The sequence below is a fragment of the Alligator sinensis genome, unplaced genomic scaffold, assembly GCF_000455745.1.
Source record: "Alligator sinensis unplaced genomic scaffold, ASM45574v1 scaffold19_1, whole genome shotgun sequence".
In the NCBI taxonomy this organism is placed as follows: Eukaryota; Metazoa; Chordata; order Crocodylia; family Alligatoridae; genus Alligator; species Alligator sinensis.
Window position 1 is genome coordinate 3,516,727 of NW_005841916.1, and position 20,678 is coordinate 3,537,404.

Below are 20,678 nucleotides of genomic sequence, written 5' to 3' on the forward strand. Positions count from 1 at the left end.
CTCTGCCTCCCCAGCCCTCCTCCACCCAGGCAGCCCTCTGCAGCCAGATGACTACCTAATTGGGCCTGACCCCCCCTGCCAGTGGCTCCACAGCCTGCCTGATGGTCTTAAAGTGGCAGGCACAACCAGTTCACTGATACAGAGGGCAATCAGGTTGGTCACGCATGACTTGCCCTTGGCAAATACATGCTGACTGTTCCCAATCACTTTCTTCTTCTCCAAGTGCTTAGAAATGTATTCTTTGAGGACCTGTTCCATGATTTTTCCAGGGACTAAAGTGAGGCTGACTGGTTTGTAGTTCCCTGGATCCTCCTTCCCTTTTAAAAGTTGGGCACTATATTTGTCCTTTTCCAATTGTCTTGGACCTCCCTAGATTGCCATGAGTTTTCAAACATAACGGCTAGCAGCTCTGCAGTCACATCAGCCACCTCCCTCAGCACCCTGGGATGCCCTGCATCCAGCCCCATGGACTTGTACACATCCAGCTTTTCTAAATAGTTCCTAACCTGTTCTTTTATCACTAAGGGCTGCTCACCTTCTCCCCAAACCGTGCTGCCCAGTGCAGTAGTTTGGGAGTGGACCTTGCCTGTGAACACTGAGGTAAAACAGGTATTAAGTACTTCAGCTTTTTCCTCATCATTTGTCACTAGGTTGCCTCCCCCATTTCAGACCCACACTTTCCCTGATCTTCCTCTTGTTGCTGACATAACTTGTAGAAACCCTTCTTGTTGCCCTTCATGTCCCTTGCTAGCTGCAACTCCAGTTGCATTTTGACCTTCCTGACTTAATTCCGGCATGCCCGAGCAATATTCTTACGGCCAAGGTGTTTGTCCAAGTTTCCACTTCTTGTTAGCTTCCTTTTTGTGTTTAAGCTCACCAAAGAGTTCTCTGCTAAGCTAAGCTGGTCACTTGCCACATTTGCTATTCTTTCTGCATATTGGGATGGTTTGTTCCTGCACCCTCAGTAAGGTTTCTTTAAAATACAACCAGCTCTCCTGCACTCCTTTTCCTCTCAGACTGGCCTCCCAGGGGATCCTGACCCTCAGTTCCTTGAAGGAGTCAAAGTCTGCTTTTCTGAAGTCCAGGGTCCTTACTCTGCTGCTCTCCTTTCTTCCTTTTGTCAGGATTCTGAACTCAACCATCTTGTGGTCGCTGCTGCTCAACTTGCCATCCACTTCTATATCCCCTCCAATTCTTCCCTGTTTGTGAGCGTAGGTCAAGAAGAGCATGGCCCCTAGTCGGTCTTTCCAAAACTGCTGTAATGCCCTCCAAGCAGATGTCAGAGTGACTGACATCCCCCATGAGAACCAGAAATGAGGTACTATTTATGAAATGACTACATAGGGCTATTAGCCCACGAAAGAACCCATACCACACCAAAGTCCAGTTATGTAAACGCAAAGTAAGTAATACAGACCAAAGAGACTGCTGACAAAGCTTACCTCTATCATTCCTTTACCACAGGAAAGCCTCCATTGCAATCCTTCCTGCTTCCAAGCTCCCTCAACTAAACAGGTAGCACTCTTATTCTTTTAAGCAGGCGATCAAATAACTTAGTTTCTGGTACATCCTCCCTCTCAACACCAAACATCAATTCTGAAAGCGGTTCTACCCCAGAACAATTCTGGCTGGTTTCAACCCCCTCACTCTTTAAAGTTGCATACAACTCTCACAACAGCATTTTGGCCAAAAGTTCTTTTTCAAGACTTATTTTAGAAGCAAATTATTTTTTAAATATAACCATTATTTCAACATCCTCATGTGAAAACTCTAATAACTTAACAAAATACATGTCAAAAATCACTCAGTTATTATTGGGCTGTTTCTTTTGGATTTATTTTCTGCCCTGCTATTCAATAAAATAAAGTGCAGCAGTATGGAGACCCCAAGGCTTTTTACAGCCATGTCTGCTCAGATCTCACTGACTGTGATGCATACCTTAAGGATTTGCAGCAGTGGTTCCTGTACTTAGAATACAACCATAGCCAATCAGATTCATAGAGACTGACTCAGACCATGTTCCAATCTGCTACAATATCACTCTTGAGATACAGACACCACAATTTATTTAGTTGTCACCTACAGCCCCCAGCTTGAACCCCTTGGATACATCATTAATGGATTATAAATAAGAATATTAGACCTCCAACCCCTCCTATAAAATGACAACCATGGGGACAGGCCTCTTCAACTTACAGGAAGCTCCTGACTTCAATCCATGTCTCTCCAGCAACAGACTATCTAACTCCTATTTTCACCAAGGTACCAATCCTTGCTCTGGACCTGGCTTCCTCATCAACCCCAACCACATCAACTCTATTTTCATCGCTGGACCAAATATCATTCAAGGTTTATTCACCTGCTCCTCTACCAATGTCACATATGACATTGTGGGTGGATCCAGGATTTTTAGAAGGAGGATGTGGAAGCAGTGGCTGGCACTGAAGAGGTGGCTGCATCCCTTACTCCTAGCCTCCCCTCTAGAGCAGATTATGTTGTAGGAAATGCACGCAGGGACTTTTTCAAAGTCCCCAATCAAATATGAATCTTTCCCACTTTTGCCACCCCTCCCTTTCCACCTGTGCTGGTGGCATGCCCCCTTCCCTTCCATTCCCCTTCTTGTCCTCTCCACTTACTACTCTGGGCACAGGAAGGGATTGGGAAGACCTGCCTGCCGCTGCTGCCACTCTTGCTGTCCCACTGCTCCTGTGCCACTTCATCCAGGGCTGTGGGCGAAGGCTGTGCAGGAACCTGTTCTCTCTCCTGCTCCTGCCCCTGGGCCCCTGGGGAATACTGGAGGAGGAAGGAGGCAGGGAGAACCTGCCTGCTCCTATCACCACTGTCCCCTCTGAACTCAGCTCTGTGCAGACCAGCTGGAGCAAGGCAGCAGCAGCTCTGTAGCTCCCATTCCACCCCTGGGGTCAGCCAGAGATAGTGGCAGCAATGGGTGGGGCAGGGGGAAACAGGAGGGGAGATGCCTTAGTGCACGGAGGGAAAGGAAGTATTAAGTGGGGATGGGGTTTGCCTGATTTGGGGACTTAAGAGTCCCTGGATGCTGCTCTTGTGATCCAAAAGGGATTGCCATGATCCAAAAAGGGACTGTGAAACCTTCTGGAACCTCCCCTATGTGCCATCACCTGATTATAATGCCCTTCTACGGTCTATACTGTACAGATGGGGTGATCCCTAGGTGAAAGAGTGAACGAACACCAGTGTAACATTAGTTCCTAAAAGACACACAAGCCTGGGACAGAACACTTTAACCTTCTTGGACATTCTGCAGCTGACTTCAGAGCAGCTGTTCTTAGATAATGACACATTAAAAAACAACTAAAATGTGGAACTGCAGAACAAGAAATGACCCACAGACTGGATTGTGTTAATATGGTCTAAACCAAAGCTACAGATTCTTATCCCCTAAGCTGGATTAGTTTATATAACCCCTATATCCCTCTGCTATTCCTTTTTTCCCCTCTCTCTTCTACCCACCTGGCTTCCTCCAGCAGTGGCCTCTCCTTTTTCCTCCCCACTTTCCTACCATTTTTATTCTAATCACTACTATCTATTTAGAAGCTCTGCTTCCTGCATTCCCCTCTTACCATCTGATGAAGTAAGCTACTACTTATAAAAGCTTATGCATCTCTGATTTGGTTATGCTATAAGGTGAAAATATACCCTGCCTTCTTCTGCACCTTGCATTACTGAAATTATTGGTTACAGTGCAGTTCTACTGTGAAGTGATTGAGTAAAAATAACACCTTCTTACTCAGCAGCCTAGCTCCTTGTGTTTATTCAAACTATTTGCTCTCCCAAATGTCAAAAGACATTTATTGCTTTTAGTTTCAGGTAGCCCTACAGAAGCAATACAGCCTAGGAAGAGTGAGCTACTCATTCTATTCCCTTCTGTACATGAGAATTTCTTATTGAGTTCAAGTCAGTAATATCTATACGACTCTCTTCAAAATAGTGTTACATTGTAACATTGTATCATTAAGTGCATAATGGAAGACAATGGGGTTGTGGAAAAGTATAGGTGAGGTATTAATTTAGCCTGTAAAACCTTTTTATAGGTGATAATGCGCAAGAAGGGAAGAACTCATATTGAAATCCAGGGCTCTTAGTTCCATTTACAAGGTTGACAGTTAGGGAAAAAAGAACATCTTTTACACATGATCTGAGAAGATATAATCTAGAAATCACTGAAACAATAAACCTAGAAACTTATACTGCTTTTAAAAAAAACACCTTTCAGAATAAGATCTCACTTTAATTTTGTTCTCTACTCTTTGTCTCTCAGTTGCATTTCCTTTTCTGGATAGTTTCTTACCTGCTTTCTCCATTCTTTCAGGCATTCAGTAACATAATTGTTTGTCTTTCTTATGATTTAATAGTAAATGTTCCTGGGGCTGCTGTATCTAGCTCTTTTACCATTTTCTTTGTTTTCTCGGGCCCTTGGTGAACTGCTGAATGCTCCCAGGCTAATTAGGCATCATAATATCATTGGTTCAGATAATATATTTACTTTTATTATTAAAAGTCTGACAAATGTATACTGTGTTGTAATAGAACTTGTAATAGAAAACCATGCATCTGTGTTTCTCTGCAGAGGCCACCTTTAATGAAATTAATCTCAATTGGCAGCAAGGAACCTGAGAGATCTTTTGGCTTCTGATTTGTTATTTTTACCGTTACAGCCCACACCAATTCAACTGCCTTGGCCATCACACTTCATCGCTAACAGTCCTAAGATCAACAACTACAGAACAGCCTGCCAGCAACACTTTGATTCAATTGTTAATTATTTCATGCATGGGCTACTGTAATAGTATTTTCCCTAGGCTCCCTACTTATCCATCCCACATATATGCTATTCAAAACCATGCTCCTTACTTACTTTCCTCAAATCCTTACCAATCACATATCAAATCATATACTGTTTTCAGTCTTATATTCAGCTGATCCATTATGGATCCATCCATCATGTCCTATTAACTGAATACAGACCATCCAGACTTAAATGGGTTGACAGCATCTGGGGAAAGGCAAAAATTCCCTTTTTCCACTGAGCACCTAAAAAAGGGCAACTTGCATTCTCCAGGACCAATTCTCCTCTCTCATCAGTGCAACACAGAAATAATTTGATTTACTTCAATGCATTTACTACTGATTTCAAACAAACTGAGGGAAAAATCAAGCTCTCTGTGTCACAGTCATAGTTCTTGCTGCAGTTAGTAGGAAGCAAAGCAGATGTGGCTGGGCAGGCTAGAGGATCCTGCAACCTCATCTCCCACCCAATGCACTAGTCTGAAAGCAGCTGATGCACCTCCTGCTACCTGGGGTAGCATTCTGCCTGGACACTCCACAAACAAAATAACCTCTGGGCATAAGTGCTAGACTGGAGCACCCACATAAAAGCACCCTACATTAAACAGCATAAGAAAGACATGATGAGTCTTGTATATATTCTGTAAATGGAGTCAAATGAACTGGGAAGAGTACACACACTACATAGTTGTATAGAACATTTGCACATGATAACAATAACTTTTTATCAATCTGTCTTTTTTGACAGTAAAATAAAATGGATTAGAGTTAGAACGGCTGCAGGCTTCACTGACAGGTTGCAAGAATGCATCACCCTCATTTTCATTAGCCAAGTTATGCCTCAATGCAACTCTGACATTGTTATAATAGGAAGATTTGTTATTGAAGAGTAGAATCAATTTAGGCTTTTATAATGCAAATTAAACAAAGGGACACAATACTGAATTTGGAAAGAGAATTACTATAATATTGCTAAATTAGGTTAAAATGTACAAAATAATTCTTGTAGTATAATCACAAATTCCCAGACTCCAGCTTCAAATACAGGAGAATTTTCCTAATTATCATTACCAATTATCATCTTCAAAACCCAAGAGGTCTTGCTATAAAAGCCAGTGGTCTCATTTCAATTCTTAACAAAGATTTAGCAGCAACAGAACTGCAATACTAAGACTTTATTATTTGTACAAAATATAATAGAGTATATTTACTAGTGTACTCTGAAGTCACAAAGAAATTAATGTACATGAACAAAAACAATTTATGGATCATTGCCCTGGGTTTATTTTTTGAACTCTTTTTTTTTTACCCACTGGACAATTTGAAAAATAAAGCAACCCAAAACATTAATTTGGAATGGATCTTGGCATTACCTAGGCAAATCTGTGAAGCCCTATTCTATAAGCAAAAAAATCAGCATCATAGATGAAGTATCTTGCTGCACCAGACCTGTCAGTACAGTTGAAGCTCTGTCTCTTTTTCTCATTAAGTATCTTGATTGTATTCATAAAAAAAAAATCATGCACATCCCATCTAGGCATTACAACTAATTAGTTCACCTTATTGTACAATCTTCTCTCCTACTGTTAAGGAGAAAAAATGACAAAATATCATCTTTAGGGGAACGAAGCTTGTATGGAAATGCAATCACTTGCAGCTGGTAATGATGTTAATTATGCAAATTAATTATCACATCAAGCCCTTAAAAAAAAGTAGGTAATATAAGACCAGAGTTTTAAAGGCTTCTAAGTAACACAGTTGCTAGTGGGATATTCAACAATACCTAGCACCTATGTCCCCATTAGGTGCTGACCTTCATTCTTAGAGAACTAAATACCTTTTAAAACAGTGATTTTATAAAGTATTGGAAAAGAAGATCTTAAAATGTATGTATGTTCTCTTTGGATCAGCATTTGAAACTATTTAAAAGGCTTAGTTATGGTAGACCCTGCATCTTGCTGCTAACAAGCTGTTCACTGTTTCACCGTTTGACAGTACGCTTTTCTTCATTGCTTATCATCCTGTGAAACATATAGCTAAGCAGATAATTATAATGTATTGCTTCCTAACTGCAATACAGAAAAAAAGAGCACAAAAAAAGTTGTTGACTTAAACTGTCTGAAACTGTAATGGGTACCTTGTTCTTGCTATAAAGTTTGAACAGATGATGATGATGAATGAAAGAAAAAAAAAAGATATATTTTAGAGATTTAAGAGCTAATTCATTTTAAGTATGTGTCATTTAGGAAAAGCAGTTACTGTGGTATTATAGGTCTTGGTAGCAAATGTTTGTGTCTAAAATCAACTTAGCATTATCTAGATTAATATTATGCTTTGGATGGAAATCCACTGCAGACACAACTTAATACAAAATAGGTTATGGATACAATTGGTTATTTTTATCTTGTGTATGTCAGTCATCTTCTATAGCTCTAATATCCTATTCTTTATTTTGGATCATATTTTTAGTAAACTCTTCTGTGAAAATATGTAGATAAATTTTAATTGTTCTGTTTCCAAAGTGGTGGTCTATCAAAACAAATTAACTGCTAGTCATGTACTTGTATTTAATGCAGAATACAGCATAAAACAAAATAAATTAAATGAACCCAATTCAAGCTTGCTGTAGGCAGGCAAAACCCTGCTTAGAATATGGACAGATATAACAGTTACACTGGTTACAGATTATATTATCATAAGCTGCCCAATGTAATTATTACGTCTGCATGTTTCTATAGTGGTACAAGTAAAGGCAAAATGTGCAACTAGAACTCTTTCATTTATGGGTAATGTTACAGTGATTTAGCTCACTAATTTTCAAATACCTTTTGAGATTTTTCATTAAAATAACTATAAATACAATACAATAATATAGTTCACACTATTCCATTGCACACTGCCCTAATGACATTCTGTAAACTAATATGTTCCACCCAAGTTCAAAAGATCACATTTTCAGTTCTTAATATTTTAACATTTTGATTTTGTCCAGTATAGTTACATCATCTGGGAGTAAAATCTTGAGATATGTGGTTAATATTAAAGTGTCATAGGCTTATAAAATCCTTTTGCTTAATAGACAAGCATACTATAATGTATATATTAAAGACAGTGTACTATAATATACTTAACCTTCTAAAATGAATTCTGAATTCACTTTAAATAGATTCAACCTGTTAACAGGTTGGAGAAAAGAGCAACATTTGAATCATTATCCTGAAGGCTCAAAGTCTTAAAACACAATGTCCTATCTGAATGAGGGGGAAAACGGGAAGATTCATTGATGGCTCTTTCTGACATTTGTGATGAGTGAAAAGGGATCAGCAATTAAAAGTACTCATTGCAAATTGCAATGACTTAGGATCATGGTTTGCTTTCATCTTAAAATAGGTGGGCTGACTTCAGGCCTCTTCTTTCGAGACAAGGTGATATGCTATAGCTTAAAAAAGAAGCTCTGTGATTAAAGCTTTGAATTTCATTTGTCAGATGACTGAGTAAAAGATTTGAGAAATACTATGGCATTCAGGATTTGAAAGTCACTGGAACATAATACTAAGCAGATAATAAACAAGCTTCAAATACCATACCAAATGTATACCTAATGTTATGGGAAACTGTGCTAGTGCTGGACCAAGAATATGGTTGCTGTCCTTCCCATCCTGCCTTTCTGGGTGCATAATTTTCAACTTTTATGGAAAATGATACCACACAGCATATTGCATAATGGACACTGACCTTTCAAAAGATTCAGGTAGTCAGAGTGACATTTTTAAATTCTCAAATGTTCAAAAGCTATTTGTCAAATATGTGGTAATTCCTTTAAAATGAATTCTAATAAGTTAGAGTTTTTCAGGGGAGGGAGAGGCTAGGTCAAATCTTGGAGCATCTTACTTGTGCAAAAATACTGGTATGTATTCATCCTCTGTTTACAGACTTTAAATAAGCTTATGACCTACTGAAATTGTGGCAGAAGTGCACAGTGCAATGGCTTCTTTAAGCTTGCTCATTTTGCTTTGCACACCTGCACCCCTGATTTGTGGAGGGGCCCTGGTGGTCCCACCGCTTGCTGCTGATTGGCTTGGAGGCAAATACTGCAGTTTTAAATATGCCGTGGGTTTTGCCTCCTAGCTGCAAGTGGTGGGGCTGCCGGGGCCTGTTAGCCAATCAGTGGTGGATGACAAAAATGGGGAGGCGCACAGAGAAACGAGCAAAATTAAAGGAACCACTGCACAGCTCACTTCCACGGCAAGTTTTGGTAGGTCCCTACTTATGATAGTATGCATAAATGGAGGCTTTGGAAGATAATGGTAGAATCTGGATTCCCTAAGAAGCTCATAAAAGTGATTAGGGTATGTACTAAAGACATGAAAGGGAGAGTTAAAGTGGATGGAAGCTTCTCTGATACCTTCAAAATGGCAATGGGCCTGACATGAGGTGATGAACTTTTCCACTATTGGTCAATCTGGCATGGGAACTAGTTGTCAGATTGGTGGCTGAAATCATAGAAGGGGTTCTACTCGGGAGATTGCACAATAATCTTTGCGTATACAAATGATTTGGACATCATATGCAACAACACCGTAGAATGTATTAGAATGTATGAAATTTTAAAATGTACAGCCAAGAGAGTAAGGCTTATAGTGAATGGTGAGAAGGCCAAATATATGGCAATCATTTGCAAGAACATAACTGAAACAGCAAAACAAAACTTTTGTATAGGAAACCATAGCTTCCAGAGTGTCCAAGAATTCAAGTATTTTGGATCATTGTTGAGTGACATCAATAAGATGAGCAGGGAAAATATTTCAAGGATCTCAAGTGAGAATAAAATAGCTATAATAGACTTCTCTGGTCCAAGATACTGTCTAGAAGGACATTGAAGTTATAGCACATAGGCTATTTGCAGATGTTAACCTGCCCCCACCCCGCAAAAACCTGTGCTTTACTGGAAGAAGCAGAACATTACTTTGAGCTGGCACTGCAGTGTCTGTATATATTGGGTGCTTCAGCAGGGCTCTTTGGGACTTTTATCTAAAGCTGAGTCAATCAGCTATTTGATAAAATCACCAAAAAAGTCCCACTGAAGCGCCTGATTCATACAGATGTCAGGCAAGCTGGGTCCAACACACTGCTTCTTTTGGGCATGTGCTGGCTCAGTGTGGGAGTGCATGGAGTTTCAAGTAAAGGGCCTTTTTTTCCTAATGTCTGCAAACAGCCATAATTATTAGACCTGTAGTGATATATGGCAGTTAGACTTGGTGCATGATGCTGAAAGACCATCAAAAACTGATTTGTTTTGAAAATAAAAAATTTTAGGAAGATAGTTAGCTGGACCAGTGAAAGACCTAGCAAGGGGGAAATGGAGGCAGCGAAGTAATGAAGAATTATGAAATGCCATGGAATTGCCTGTCTTTATAAGTCTGGTGTATGCACAGTAATTAGTGTGGATTAGCGTGTCTCACATGATTTAAAAATCAAAGGTATGTCTTATTCTCAGCTTAGTTCCTGGTTGCGGTAATAGCCGACTATTGTGGAATATGACTCTTCATCTGCACCCACATTTGCTAATGAAAGGTTGCCCGCTTGTATAACAATACACAAGTACAACTGAGTACACTTGAAATGAAGAGATAGAGCCATTGGGAAAGGCTCCCAAAGCAGACTCCCATCCCCACTATGTCAGACTGACTTGAAAGGAAAACACAGATTTTCCTCATTTGTCTGGACAAGCCCATCTATCATGGACTTACAAGACAATGAATGGCCTTTTTTATTGCAAGTCACTTAATCAATGTTTCTAAAACAAAACTAATGTGAACAAATTCTTCTCTTTGACTTTGCCCCTTTGACTAGTGATACTAATGAAATGCTAAGCCTAGATTCTGTGCTGTGGTGTGCCTGCTTTGGCCTGCACTGCTAGTACAAAATGGTCTTCAGCCAACAAATAAGTCATAGGAGGTTCATTATTGGCAAAATGGACTTTTCAGTGGCATTGTTAGTATTCCAGCTTCCATACTACCCATTGCTCCCTACTGTTGGCACAGGGGCTGTGAATGGAGCAAGTAAAAAAGAAAACAGTCAAAAAAGAGAATTAAAAATCTGCTGAGGGAAACCTTTAAAGCCTGCTGATTCATTTGTGAAAGGCCTAATACAGCATTCTTTTCTTTGACAGACCGCATACACTGCAATTTCTGAGAACAGTATTACTTAAATGCTAACTTCTGCTTACCTGGTCCTGCAACATAAGATCTCTCATTTGTGTGATGTATGGAAGAATTTGTTGTTACCCTGATCGATAATTATTGATTTGGTAGGACCCTTCTGCTTATTGCAATCAAATATCTTTTTATTTTTCAGTTCAATAGCCAATGATGTTGTTATGGAGAGTACTGGTAACAAACTGATGCAATATATGTCAGTAAAGGCTACAATTTAATAACTAATGGTGACTAGGGGAAAACATATGTGCTAAACACAGTGTTACAGCTCTGTTAATCAAGCGTATTGTATTGGATGTATCTCTATAGGTTGGTGCAATTGTATGCACACCAGTTAATAGTTTCTGCTGTTATCAGTCTTATTCTTAATAATTTTATCATTAAACAACCAAGTTATCTGGGGGTGAATTCTGCCTGCCCCTCTTAGAAGTGTCCATTGGATATCATTAACTTTTCTCCCTCATTGGCTTGTGTAGATACCAGATAGATTTCTAGAGCTTGCATTCAAGGAACCACATGGACTATGCCTTCACAACCCTGCTGGGGACATAATCGACCCCAGAAAAGGCAGGTGAGATGGTATGGAGCAATGGCAGAACCCAATAGCAGAACAGCAAGAGAGTGTGTAGCAGTGAGTTCTGAATGCCTGCTGATATTGCTGCACAATTCACTCTAGAGGGTGAAACGTTAACAGTTTAGCTCCCTCCACATTTCAACAAAAGTATTAGAATTAATCTGTATGTAACCTATGAGATTATTTGTTTTTTCAAAGGAAATCACAGTGATATTGCTAGATTTTTACTGTTCCAGCTCCTTGTAATATGACAGCAATGCCTGTATTTTCTGTAAAACTGTGTAACTATAATGGTAAGCCATACAACTGTGCACTCTTAGTCTATCACCTATAGGTAAATATTCAGGAAACCATACCTAGGTATATGGTGCCCTTAGGGGAAAGCACAACAATTATGAAATATATCTTATCCATTTCAGGTGATCTAAGACCACAGTTGCCTTCATAGTGGGAACAAGCAGCATAATTAGATGATATTGATATATTAATTTACATGGTTTTTCCCTAATCCTTATCCAATTTCTCATTTGAGTGGATGATAAACCTTTATTAATATGATAATTTATAATTATGGCAAAGATTAAATAATAATGCCATTGCCAAGTACATTGTCTATTCTGCATGGATTTAAACAAGTGATGTCAGCAAACCACAAACTAACTTCTTTCAGAAATTACATGCATTGTGTATGGTAGAAGATTGACTGAAGAGTAATGGAATATGGAGCCATGTCATTTATATGACACTGGTACAAAAAACAACCTGGGCTAGTAGAGCTATCTGATGGCTGTCCAGCAGGACATCTGAAACAAGCAGGTGATTTCAATTAAATTCCTACAGTTTTCCATGTTTCACATAAATGCCCAATATTATCTTAGCCAGAAATCACTGACATCCATGATGGCAGTCTCAGGGGAATAGTGAATAACTAAGTAGAAATAAAGATCAAACTATATCTATCTGAAAGTTAATAGCACATGGCCACCATCACTGCAGTAAGTAAATATTCATAAACATTAATGCAATATTCCTTGCAACATTCATATGAAGCTAAGTGTAAATATTCCCATTGCACAGATTTGGAACCAAGGCCTAAAGAGATTGACTTGCACAAGGTCACTGAGTAAATCTATGGAAATTCCAGTCCATTGTATGAACTACAGAACCATAATCTTACTTCTGCCAAGTGTAGCTTTAGGTACATAGATAGGGTTATAATAGAAAGGCCTGCATTGCTACATTACTCTGTGCCACACCACGCCAAAATCCACTTGAAAGAGAAATAAACATAAGGAAGCACTGCAAATCAGCAAACATCATAGCTTGGTTATGGCAAGGATTTAATTATGAGAACATAATGCCTCCTATGCTTTGGAATCTATGCTGCAAAAAGGTCTGCTTTAAATAAATTTCATGCATGTTACCAGGTATTTTACCTCATGCTGAAATAGTCACTGTACATTTTAACACTAGAAAAATCATAAACCATGTCAAGTTAAGGGTTTAAAACTAATGGTTTTTTGTGGAAGAGGTAAGTTTTTCTGTCTTCTCAACATTCAACTAAAATAGCTATAAAGCTGAAGATATTACACAGATTATTCTGAATTAAGAAACAGGACTTGGGTATATTTGTTTTCTTCTGATATTTTGCTGAAGTTTAAGTGTACTGCAAATTTTTAAGAGAATTTACTTTTTTTACTTGTATATAGGAAATGATTTCATTTTGGTCCTAATATCAGTAAAACAGTACAGGATGATAGAAAATGGCTGCCTGTGGGGAAAGAAAAATATAGCTACCAGCTTTCTACCTCTGCAAGATAATTCACCTTCATATTGACATCATCTGAGATTCTTGATTCCTTTAAGCACTGCCATACTTTTTAATATTATCCTCTAAGGGTATTATTTGAATGAAGTGGGTTTCTACAAAAATATAGCATTTTTTATTAAAACCACATAAGTTACACTGTCCTGTATTAATGGTTTCACATTCTTTAGCAATTAGCATACACTTGTGTTTTGGGTTATTACTGGGAAATACAATACCATTCTTGTTATCATGAAAGAAACCCTTAATTTTGATGTGGATCTAGCAGGATAACATGAAAATAACTTACTTTTTGTAACGACTCCTTCAAGACGAATAATATTTGGGTGGTCAAATTGTCCCATGATACTGGCCTCCCTCAGAAAATCTCTTCTCTGCCTGTCCACATAACCACCTTTCAAAGTTTTAATGGCAACAGGAATCTCCCTTTTTCCTGGTGTCTTCAGGCGCCCACTGCATACTTCTCCAAATTCACCTGCAAAGAACAAGAGTAAACAGTCTGTTATGAAATAATTTTTATTTTCTAGAGAACTGTACATCCATACTGACCCTGCTCTTTAAATTAAATGCTCATCAAGCTTTTTTCTTTGTGATAAAAGTAATTTTGAAAAAAATTACAAATATGGCTTTCATAATAGTCTACTATAATCAGTGGAATGAGAACACTGATGTATCTCAAAAATATATATATCTCTTGAGTTTTAGTATAGCTTTGTCATTGTGAAATAATGGATGAGAGAGTGAAATTCATGAATTATCAAAAGCTAGTATGCACAGAATACCTATCACAATTTCAGAGGAAGTATAGTCACTTGAAATATATTTCAATACTAATCAATAAGTATAGGAGCAGGACTTATACTCTTACTCTCATCATACAACCTGCATAATGTAGTTGGTTTTTACTGATTTATGAAGACACTGAACTTAGGTTATGCTGTGCTGCTGGGCTTGCCATGAGGAATTAGCACTAGTAATGGTTAGATTTTAATAATGTTGATAATGAAATAGGGACACTGTGCAGCAAGGCCTTGGAATACTGCACTTGGTAGAATTAATAAAAAGATGTAAAAAAAATCACTAAAAGTCATGCTATGAGAATGTAAGGGTTGCATAATTAAACATTCAGTATTTCTGAAACTGCAAAGGTAAGATTGCACCTCTTAACTTTACTCCAAACATATACATTGCAATACAGACTTTAATTTCAGGTTCACATACAGTTTTCAAAATAACATGTGTAATCCTGTAATATGTTTTCCATTCTTTTTCTTTTTACCCTAATTTCATTCTCACAAGAGTCATTTAGTATTTATTTTCATAATTCTGTCATCACCTAGGTACTGCATAATCTCTTTTCAGTCATCAGCACTATGTTCATTAAGTGCACTTTACTGAATGTTAACTATGTAGCTAACTGTGATCCAAATAGATGAGGACTATATTCAGCAGCAAACTATCACTATTTATCTTTATTGGACTTAGCCTATAACAATGCTGTTTTCATACTGTTTGCTATGCATTTTTCGATCATTTTCATGAACTCTGGCATAAAATAACCTGAAAGAGAATTACACAGTTCTAAAAATGTTTCACTTATATAGTTCTAGAGAAAAAAAAAATTATGTAAGAGAAGCCTTCTGTTTTTGTGTAGAATGGACTATGAAGCATATGTGCATTGCACCAGAATTAAGAGCGACTGTGCAAACCAAGCTCTAGTGTTTTGTTTTACTCAAATGTTCATTACACAGATCATTTGGTTAGACCAAAACACCCTGCGATATCTTGAGATTCTTTCAAGGGTGCTGCAGGGTGCCATGCAATGGTAGAACTGTTAGGTGTGCAAACACAGTTCACAAGACAAAACCAGATTTTTCAAACAGGAATCCATAATGTTAAAAACCTTCTGATCTGCTGTGGTCTTTCTGAGTGTTTTGCCATTCAAGAACAACTCTTATTTTTCCATAGCCAAAAAAAGCAAAAATTAAGAACTGACATTTTCTGAGAGGTGTCTTGAGTCAAACAAGTCTTGAGTCTAATGAGGGGTGAGAAGCATAAAACCATTGAGATCCACTAGACTAGACACTACCAGAATCCTCTAGCCCAATCACCTAATTGGTCCTTCAGATTCAGAAAAAGAATACTTAAGCATAATCATCCTCTATTCAGCAAAGCACTAATGCATGTGACTGATTGAAATGGAACCTAAGTACACATATAACTTTTTTGTATGTTAGATTCAACATGCATAATACAAATCTAGCTAAGGGTGCATATGTGACTTAGCTAAGGGTGTATGCAAGTCATAGCTGTCCTTTAGTAACATCTTAATGTTACTAAAGAGTGCCACAAAATCCTTACCAAATGTATTGTAGATGTTTGAGGCAATTTTTCAAAGTGCCATGATTCAGCTAACAAAAAATATCTTGCAAAAACATTTCAAAATACTTCCTAGAGGGCACGTATACACATGCTAAAAAGTGCAGTAGACTAATTCTACTGCACATTAATGCATCACGGTGAAAGCCATGCTAATGCCAGTATTGTCAACTTGCATGATTTTTGGTGTTGTTCTTAAAGTCTACACTTTGGGAATGTGAAAAAATGTAGCTCTTTCTTTTATATATATATTTATATAAAATAAATAAAAAACAAAATAAATAAATAAATATAAAAGAGCTATATTTTTTCACATTCTCAAAACGTAGACTTTAAGAACTATGCCAAAAATCAGGAGAGTTGGCAACACTGTAATGCACTAATGTGCAATAGGTTTAGTCTACTGCACCTCAATGTCACGTAAAAGACGTGCTGGTGCTACTGCGCAGTAGTGCCAATTACAGCTCATTAAGTTAGTGCCTGTTGTTACAGGTACTAAACTTAATGTACCATAATTATGGCACATTAATGCACATGTAGATGTGCCCAGAGAGGTACTTCCATGTCAAATTTTAATTTTCTACCCCATCTATTTTGCTATCCATGTGGTTACACAATATCTAATATATATAGGTACATGCATGCATTTAACTAGGGGAAGTACTTTATAAAATATTGCCTGAATTCCTTTTCTCATATTAAAAACAAAGTCTTTAAGTAGATGCTAAACATAGAAAACTTCAACCTAAAAAAGAAAGGTAAGACAACCTTTCTGATTGATATCAAAGTTATAATGAAAATAGTTGTGCAATCTTTATGATTTTAGTCATTGTCACTTCTGCTACTGAAGAAAACCAATATTCATGATAGGAAAAATAAGTTCATATCTTGCTTGTCATGTCAAGATATAGCTATAACACTGGTACAGTTAATAAAGCTTGAGCATAATCCTTGAATTATTTATCAGAATCTTTACTAGCTAGCCAACAACTGGCAAATTCAGATAATAATAGTAAAAAAAAATTCTTTGAAAGGCAGCCATCATGGGATAAAAATGGGATGCTCTATGGAAAAAGGGGACCAACCTAGGTGAGTCTGCTATATCTTTTGATTGTTTTTGTTTCTGCCTGAAGCTCTACTCACCTGATTATTGCCATAAACAAGGTGCAGTGGCTGATTTAAACTTCCAGAATCTTAGATTCCAGCCTCTTTGTTTTGAAGGAGAAATGGAAGGGCCCTCTTCTGCTCTGTGATGCATTCAGAACAATTAAATCACATTAGAACTTATCCTCAGAGTGTCTCTGTGCATCTTGATGGCTCTTCTAAGTGAAACAGCCTGAAATTAAAGAGAATCCTCCAAGTCCTCCTTCTTGATAAAGAAGCTGGTAGCAGGTCAGAATAATATAACTCTAAGGTCAAGAGGTTCTGTTCCGTTGGTGAAATCTGCAGAGTCGAACTGCTTCATCTTTGGGAATCATGTGGATTACATAAATTAAACTACTGAGGTTATTTTGTCCACTCTCTGGCTAATACAGTATTGTCCCTTTCAGTACATTGCTTAGAAAGCCTGGCAGCATGATTGCCTGTTAGCAGGTGTTGTTCTCACTAGGAAAGATTTAAGTACGTTCTGAATCAGTGAAGTAGGAGGCTGATAAAAGAGATGCTAGTGTCTCTTGAGAGAGAAAATCTAGGATGCTGCTTGAACAGTCCTGAGGGAGCCACCCTCAGAGCAGCCAAGCTTGGGGAGAAGGCTCAAGCTGAATTTTGTTATCCTAACAGTAATTTATTTGCTAATAAAACCAAACTCCAGGAAGGGAGTTAGTAAGACTCTACACAAGAGGCAGATTTTGTTGTACAACTCACATGTGCTGTTGTGAATTAGACCTTAAACCTCTCTACAAAAGAGGAATCAGAAAGGGGATAAAAGGAAGCAATTCTTTCAGTGAAACAGCAGCACCAGGTCTCAGCTGAACAACTTCACCTGGTCTGGTTGCCGTTTATGAAGGGATGGCAGTCACCATTTCTGAAGCATCTGTTCCATAGGTGTGCTCCTGCTGGAACACCACCCTGGCTTGGAGAGAAAGAGAGAACCTGCCCTTGTCATTGGCGCATGCAGTGTTTTACAGTCAGTACTGTTTACTGGGACACTGCACGATACTCTCTACCCTACCCAGTGCACTGGCTCTTCTCCCTAGGACAGTGCAGATCCACAGAGACTATACAAACAATCCTTATACACAAAGACTACTACTGTGATCTGCTCCCACTATACCAACAAATGGATGGGTAGTGCATATGCTTCCCATCTGGACATGCATAATCTAGCAGTCAGTAATAGAGAAAAAATATTTATTAGCTGTCACTTGGATGACTTCATATGCCATATTAAACACAAGAAGGTGTTTTTCTTCATGTGAAATTTGGTATGACATTACCAAGTTGTTACCACATCCAGTTCAGCCTAACTAAAGTTGGCTATGTTAAATAACTTGCTGAATCACTCCACACATCTCTCAGCATGCAGCACCAACTCTCCTGTGCAGAGGACAAATTTGAATCCTTTTCTTCCAAGCTGCACAATCTGGTCAGATATGTAGATAGCATAATTTCACTTGGATCAAATGTACTTCAGGAAGACAGAGCCAATATTCCAAGATGCCAGATTTTTCATTTGCTTTGTGCCGAGCAGAAAACACGTATGCATTTTCACAACACACAAAAATCACAAGGCTCAAAATAAATAACATTTCATGCCGTAGGGAAAAGTAGTAGAAATTCCAGATCACTGAGCATTTACAAATGAATTTAGTGTGATAGTGTCTAGTGAACAGCACAAGACACCAAGATTTCCTACCTGCAGAACATCTAAAGCATTAAAAGAAATACTTAAAAGCTTCTTTCCTCTGAACAATATCTTTGTATCATTCTGGATGTGCTATCTCTACAAGCAAAAGAGGCTTTCATTTTCTACAGTCATTTAATCCTTTGTGTATTTGATGAGACTGCTAATATGGGTTCCATCTGTGATCTTTTTTGTGATGCGGGTACCAGTTAAGCAGGCCATTGATAGGAGATCAATTCATAGTCTAGATGGTTACTACCATCAGTAACTTGCTATTTGGGCTTGACTGACAACAGGGAGATAGACTAAATAATGTAAACAATTTACACAATTCACAGAGAAAAGGTTTGACATTAATTCCAGAAATTTTAAAAAGACTTCTACTCAGATAAAGATTGAATTTTAAATGATTCATGAAACAAAACAAAAAAGTAATCTTTGTAATAGGAATAAAACCAAAGTTCTCCTGGATTAAGTTTCATTGCATAAGTTTGCAGACTTTAGCTAAAAAAGATAAATATTGACCCTGAAGCACTAAGGTTCATGTGTGTATCTGTGCACTAAATAGAAGCTAAAGAGCCAGATGTCAGTGAAGTCAACATTTTTTGCTGATAACTAGAGAAAATGTCAGAGTTCACTGTCTGTTCACTTTTAATACTGTGTAAATGATCTGTTTTGGCAATATAAAACTGGCATTTCTTATTGTAGAGTATACAGAAAGAAGTTAATTGAACCATCTAGAAAATTGCTCTATGCAAGTCATACAGTTCTATTTTCCACTAGTCAGAAGAGATGTTTTGGTTTGTTGTCTTGCAGCCAGTGCGGTGATACTATAGTATATATTGGGTCATACCTGAAAACAAATAAGGCTGCTGGTGATGGAACTGAGAAATGTTACTACTAAATGCAGCAAAACTCAACTGACACAAGTATTAATCAAAAGGCATTTAAACAGCAGCACGGGGACACAAATAGCAGTTTAATATATCATAAGGATATATCAACTGGGTGAATATAGATATCTGTTCCTAACAGACAATTCTTTACAAGAAGCCAAAAACTCGGCTCCTTCTTGAGGTCTGCATTTATTGAAAAAGAAAAAAATAAGGTGATCTGCTCACTGGGAAGCACAGTCTGTGAAAGGTACAATGTCTCTTGGAACTCTCTTGTATGTAGGAGAATTCAGGCCTTAATTGTGAAAGAAGTGGATGATATTGCTAATAGGTGGTTAGCTATGTTTCTCTAAAGAAAGGAAGAAGACGGGGCAAGGTGGCACCTTATAGACTAATTGGTTTAAAGAGGCAGGGCTCGAGCCTTTTCATAGGCTAGGGACAGACATTCAAAAAACCCGAGCCTGAATTGATTCAATCTTTGCGGGTTAGTCTAACCTGAAGATATTGAACCGATTTGCAAGTGGACAGATATCCATATTTCATTCTGGAAATGCAGGCACATGACTGCTGTGGCTCAGACCAGAAGCCCAGGGGCACGAGAGCAGCCCTCCCTCCCCTTCGTCAGGGAAGCTGAGCTGGGAGGGGGGCGGTGTGGCCAGACCTTGGTGGGCCTGAGTATGACTTAGGAGGGGTTTAAACCCCCACCTTGGCCTGCAAGGTTTGGAGGGTGGGGAAAGAGGCAGCCTGGCCAGACTGGTCTTGGCCAGACTCCTGTGGTGGAGGAGGAGGAGGCCCTTCCAGACAATGATAAATGTACATTCTAAGGGAGAGACCTGGGAAGATCATTCAGGGAAGGTTATTTCATACAATGGAGAAATAAGTGAGAGATGATGTAGATACTCTTTGGGTCCTAATTAAGTAGGACAATCTTCTGAACTGGTAAAAAGATACACATTTGGGGGGCAGGATACATAGAATGGGCTCCCCAAGAATCTAACGGATGATGTATATAAATAGCCAGATAACAAACTACACTTAAGCCTTGCTATGGAAGTTAGTGTTTGTTTTTAGTTTTCCTGGGCATAGGGAATGACTTTAGGTCCTTAGTTAGCAGGATGAG

At 38.4% G+C, this 20,678-nt stretch overlaps 1 protein-coding gene across 1 annotated transcript in view; it reads right to left on the reverse strand.

Moving 5' to 3' along the window:
• The window catches only part of EPHA6 (EPH receptor A6), a 549,557-nt gene that overhangs the window by 177,422 nt on the left and 351,457 nt on the right, over positions 1–20,678 (reverse strand). The window contains exon 10 of the mRNA XM_025198213.1: positions 13,734–13,919. Coding sequence (XP_025053998.1) covers positions 13,734–13,919 — 186 coding nt within the window. The remainder of the gene's footprint in view (positions 1–13,733; positions 13,920–20,678) is intronic.